This window comes from Lampetra planeri, unplaced genomic scaffold (assembly GCF_965212315.1).
Source record: "Lampetra planeri unplaced genomic scaffold, kcLamPlan1.2.h2 scaffold_442, whole genome shotgun sequence".
Taxonomy (NCBI): Eukaryota; Metazoa; Chordata; class Hyperoartia; order Petromyzontiformes; family Petromyzontidae; genus Lampetra; species Lampetra planeri.
The window spans coordinates 1-5920 of record NW_027615265.1 but is presented as its reverse complement, the minus strand read 5'-3'; the positions used below and the strand labels follow the sequence as shown (position 1 = coordinate 5920).

The 5920-nt window shown below is 60.5% G+C and overlaps 1 protein-coding gene across 1 annotated transcript; it reads right to left on the bottom strand.

The window, feature by feature from the left end:
• Positions 1-276: 276 nt before the first annotated feature.
• LOC144741154 (uncharacterized) lies at positions 277-3474 on the bottom strand. Its single transcript, XM_078623778.1, has 4 exons — positions 3399-3474; positions 2600-2700; positions 404-1041; positions 277-314 (listed from the first exon to the last, which is right to left on the bottom strand). The coding sequence occupies exons 2-4, from the start codon at positions 2659-2661 to the stop codon at positions 277-279; spliced, it is 738 nt and encodes a 245-aa protein (XP_078479904.1). The 5' UTR covers positions 2662-2700; positions 3399-3474.
• Between the last annotated feature and the right edge of the window lie 2446 nt (positions 3475-5920).

Sequence of the window (5920 nt, the reverse complement as noted above, 5' to 3'; positions counted from 1 at the left end):
CTTTCGGCTAAACCTCTCCTGCACCCCCCCCCACCGATCCCATCCCGCCATAGTAATGTGGAATTTCCCCACCGCGATCAACACAGCTCCCACCCCCCCCGCCCCCAACACCACCACCACCACGTCACCGCTTCTCCCCTCAAATCATCTCCACGGTTGACCTTTAAGCGCCCCAGACAGACCCCCCCCCCCCGACCCACCCACCCACCTCCGCCACTGTCCCACCCATCCCCCCGTGCACCTCTAACCCCGCCACCACCACCACCAACCACGACCTCATCCGGTTGAAGGAATCACCGCCTCTGCTTGGATCTCTTCGGCGTAGCGCAGGCAACCGTCTTCAGTCCACCTCCACCTCCTCTCCGTCCACCTCGTCCACCTCCTCCACCTCCACCTCCTCCACCTCTCCGTCCACCTCCTCCCGGTGACGCCTTCTTGCCACGGGACTTTCCTGGCGGCCTGCCCCGTGGCTTCTTCACGACGCCTCCTACTCCACCTTTGCCTCCTCCGACTCCACCTTTTCCTCCTCCTCCGACTCCACCTTTTCCTCCTCCTCCTCCTCCTCCCTTTGCCCTCCCTCCTCCTCCTCCACCTCCTCTCTTCTTCCCACTCGACACACGAACATTATAGTCGTCGTCGCTGCTGCTGCTGCTGCTGCTGCTGCTGCTGCTACTATCCTGCTCATCATCATCATCATCCTCCTCCTCCTCGTCGTCGTCGTCGTCGTCATCGTCGTCATCATCACGAGCGCGACCTCTTCGCCCGGCCACCACCGCCTCGTAGGGCCACCGTGGCAGGTGGTCCCGGGCCAGGCGGGCGAGGAAGGCCTCGGAGCGACGGGCGCACGAAGCGACGACAACGCCAGAGGCCGTCGCCGCCGCGTCGGCAAAGAGGGCGGCCGCTTGGGCCAGGAAGGCCCCGGGGCCGTCGAAGCGGCCTGCACGAAGGCCCAGGCGTATGGAGGCGAGGTCCACGGGGCGGCTGGGCGCGCAGCGGCGGTAGTCCTGGGTCTCGTCCGTCGTCTCCGCCTCCGCCGCTTGCCTGGTGGTGGTGGTGGGCGGTGAGGTGGTGGTGGTGGTGCGGGGTGGGGAGTGGGGAGGTTGGTGGGTAGGGTGGGTGGGGTGGGGTGGGTAGGGTGGGGTGTGGAGTGGGGAGGTTGGTGGGTGGGGTGGGTGGGTAGGGTGGGGTGCGGAGTGGGGAGGTTGGTGGGTAGGGTGGGGTGGGTGGGTGGGTAGGGTGGTGGGTGGGTGGGTAGGGTGGGGTGCGGAGTGGGGAGGTTGGTGGGTAGGGTGGGTGGGTGGGTAGGGTGGTGGGTGGGTGGGTAGGGTGCGGTGCGGAGTGGGGAGGTTGGTGGGTGGGTGGGTGGGTAGGGTGGGGTGGGTGGGTAGGGTGGGGTGCGGAGTGGGGAGGTTGGTGGGTGGGTGGGTGGGTAGGGTGGGGTGGGTGGGTGGGTAGGGTGGGGTGGGTGGGTAGGGTGGGGTGCGGAGTGGGGAGGTTGGTGGGTGGGTGGGTGGGTAGGGTGGGGTGGGTGGGTAGGGTGGGGTGCGGAGTGGGGAGGTTGGTGGGTGGGTAGGGTGGGGTGCGGAGTGGGGAGGTTGGTGGGTGGGTAGGGTGGGTGGGTGGGTAGGGTGGGGTGCGGAGTGGGGAGGTTGGTGGGTGGGGTTGGTGGGTGGGGTGGGTGGGGTAGGGTGGGTAGGTGGGTGGGGTAGGGTGGGTAGGTTAGGGTGGGTGGGTGGGGTAGGGTGGGTAGGGTGGGTGGGGTGGGTAGGTGGGGTAGGGTGGGTAGGGTGGGTGGGGTGGGTAGGTGGGGTAGGGTGGGTAGGGTGGGTGGGGTGGGTAGGGTGGGTAGGTTAGGGTGGGTGGGGTGGGTAGGGTGGGGTAGGGTGGGTGGGGTAGGGTGGGTAGGGTGGGTAGGTGGGGTAGGGTGGGTGGGGTGGGGTAGGGTGGGTGGGGTGGGGTGGGTGGGTAGGGTGGGTGGATGGATGGGTGGGTGGGGTAGGGTGGGTGGGGTAGGGTGGGGTAGGGTGGGTAGGGTGGATAGGGTGGGTAGGGTGGATAGGGTGGGTGGGTGGATGGGGTGGGGTGGGTGGATGGGGTGGGGTGGGTGGGTGGGCTGGTTGATGGATTGGTGAGTGTGTTGGTGTGTTGGTGGATGGGTGGGTTGGGTTGATGGTGGTGATAGTGGTGATGGCGACGATGATGGCGGTGGCGATGATGGCGGCGATGATGGTGGCGATGATGGTGGCGATGATGGTGGCGATGATGGTGGCGATGATGGTGGCGATGATGGCGGGTGGCGATGATGGCGGCGGCGATGATGGCGGCGGCGATGATGGCGGCGGCGATGATGGCGGCGGCGATGATGGCGGCGGCGATGATGGCGGCGGCGATGATGGCGGATGCGATGATGGCGGCGATGATGGTGGCGATGATGGTGGCGATGATGGTGGCGGTGATGGTGGCGATGATGGTGGCGATGATGGTGGCGATGATGGTGGCGATGATGGCGGTGGCGATGATGGGCGGTGGCGATGATGGTGGTGATGATGGCCGTAACGATGGTGACGACGATGATGGTGAGGTTAATGTGGTTACTCACCTGAAGGGCCAGCTGTGCCTGAAGGCTATCAGCTGATCCAAGATCTCTTCACAGACTCGCATCTCCACACTCGCCAGCGGGCGCTGTTCACTCTGCCTTCCCTGCAAAGGCAAAGATCCCCCGTGTAGCCTTAAGACTGTTGGGGCAAGTGCTACGCTGCTTGACATTACACCACTATACACTACACTATACACTACTATACACTACACTATACGCTACTATACACTACACTATACACTACTATACACTACACTATACACTACTATACACTACACTATACACTACTATACACTACACTATACACTACTATACACTACACTATACACTACTATACACTACACTACTAAGCACACACTATATACACACACTAGACTACTATACACTACAATATTAAGCACACACACTACACTACTACTATACAATACTAAGCGGACACACACTACACCACTATACAATACATTACACACTACACTACTATGCGTACACACATGACACCACTATATACTACTATACTATACATTACACACTACACTATACACTACACTACTATACACTACACACTACACTACACACACCACACTACACACGACACCACTACACACTACACTATACACTACACACCACTACACTATACACTACACTACTATACATTACACTACACACTACACTATACTACACTACTACACTACTATACACTACACACACTACACTATACACTACACCACCACACCACACACACACCACACACTTGCTAGAGGCTCCCCAGGACCACCTTTGTCTCCCTTCCGCGCCCCCTCACCTGCCCCTGGACGCTCCGGCGTGGCCGCAGGCTGCGTAGTGACGGCCGCCCCCCCACTACACTACACACCACTATACACCACCACACTACTACACTACACTATACACCACCACACTACTACACTACACACCACACCACTACACACCACACACTTTCTAGAGGCTCCCCAGGACCACCTTTGTCTCCCTTCCGCGCCGCCTCACCTGCCCCTGGACGCTCCGGCGTGGCCGCAGGCTGCGTAGTGACGGCCGCCCCCCCCACTACACTACACACCACTATACACCACCACACTACTACACTACACTATACACCACCACACTACTACACTACACACCACACCACTACACACCACACACACCACACACTTGCTAGAGGCTCCCCAGGACCACATTTGTCTCCCTTCCGCGCCCCCTCACCTGCCCCTGGACGCTCCGGCGTGGCCGCAGGCTGCGTAGTGACGGCCGCCCCCCTACGGCCTCCTCACGGCCTCCGGCTTCCCGAGCGGAAGGCAACTTCCTCTTGCCGGGAGGGCGACCTCGGAGGCGAGGGCCGGTGCCGGTGGTGGTGCCGGTGGTGGCGGTGGTGGCGGGTGGTGGATGGGGGAGGCCGCTTGGAGGTCGGAGGGCGGTTTACCTTGCGCGGGCGGACTGGGAGGGTGGGGGGTGAGGTGGGGGAGGGGGTGAGGTGGTGGTGGGGGTGAGGTGGTGGGGGGGGGGGTGAGGTGGTGGTGGGGGTGAGGTGGTGGGGGGGGGGTGAGGGAGGTTGTGGTTGTGGAGGAGGTGGTGAGGGTGGTGGTGGGGGAGAGGTAGTGGGGGAGGTGGAGGAGGTGAGGTGGTGGAGGTGGTGGGGGAGGTGGGGGTGGGAGAGGTGGTGGGGGGGGAGGTGGGGGGGGTGAGGAGGTGGGGGAGGTGGTGGTGGTGGGGGGGGAGGTGGGGGGGGGGTGAGGGAGGTGGTGGTGGAGGAGGTGGTGGGGGAGGTGGTGGGGGAGGTGGTGGGGGAGGTGGTAATGGGGAGGGAAGAGGTGGTGGAGGCAGGGTGGCGAGGGAGGAGGGGGGGGGGCAGGTGGTGGGGGAGGTGGTGGGGGAGGAGGTGAGGGAGGAGGTGGTGGTGGTGGGGGGGGAGGTGGGGGGCGGGGGTGAGGGAGGTTGTGGAGGAGGTGGTGAGGGGTGGTGGTGGGGGAGGAGGTGGGGGAGGTGGTGGGGGGGGAGGTGGGGGGGGGGTGAGGGAGGTTGTGGTTGTGGAGGAGGTGGTGGGGGTGGTGGTGGGGGAGGAGGTGGTGGTGGTGGTGGGGGGGGAGGTGGTGGGGGAGGAGGTGGGGGAGGAGGTGGTGGTGGTGGGGGGGGAGGTGGTGGGGGTGGTGGTGGGGGAGGAGGTGGTGGTGGTGGGGGGGGAGAGGTGGTGGGGGGGGAGGTGGTGGGGGGGGAGGTGGTGGGGGAGGAGTTGAGGGGGGGTGGTGGTGGTGGAGGAGGTGGTGGTGGTGGAGGTGGTGGGGGGGGGAAGTGGTGGTGGGGGTGGTGAAGAGACCAAATAAAATAAATCATCATCATTATGATCATCATCATTATGATCATCATCATTATGATCATCATCATCATTATGATCATCATCATTATCGTCGTCGTCGTCATCATATTCATCATCATCATCGTCGTCATAATCATCATCGTAATAATCGTCGTCTTCATCGTCATCATAATCACCGTCGTCATCGTCATCATCGTTGTTGTCATAATCATCACCATCATCGCCGCTGCCATAGTCATCATCATCGTCGTCATCATCATAATCATCACCATCATCGCCGCTGCCATAGTCATCATCATCGTCGTCATCATCATCGTCGTCATCATCATAATCATCACCATCATCGCCGCATTCGTCATCATCATCGTTGTCATCATCGTTGTCATCATCGTCGTCATTTTCATCATCATCGCCATCTTCACCGTCATCAACATCATCGCCGCCATCGTCATCATCATCGTCGTCATAATCATCACCATCGTCATCATCATTGTCATCGTCATAATCATCGTTGTCATCGTCATCATCATCGTCATCACTGTCGTCATCGTCATCTGTCTCCACTCACGCCTGAGACTCCCGGCCCCAGGCTCCTCCATCTCCTCATCATCATCATCATCGTCGTCATCATCGTCGTCATCATCATCATCATCATCATCGTCGTCATCATCATCATCATCGTCATCATCGTCGTCATCGTCATCATCGTCGTCATCATCATCATCGTCATCGTCATCATCGTCGTCGTCATCATCGTCGTCATCATCATCGTCGTCGTCATCATCATCGTCATGTCATCATCATCGTCATCATCGTCATCATCGTCGTCGTCATCATCATCGTCATCATCGTCATCGTCATCATCGTCGTCATCATCATCGTCATCGTCGCTGCCATCCTCCTCCTTGTCATCATCATCCTCCTCCTCCTCGCTCTCCTCCTCATCATCGTCGTCGTCATCGTCGTCATCATCATCATCGTCATCACCATCGTCATCA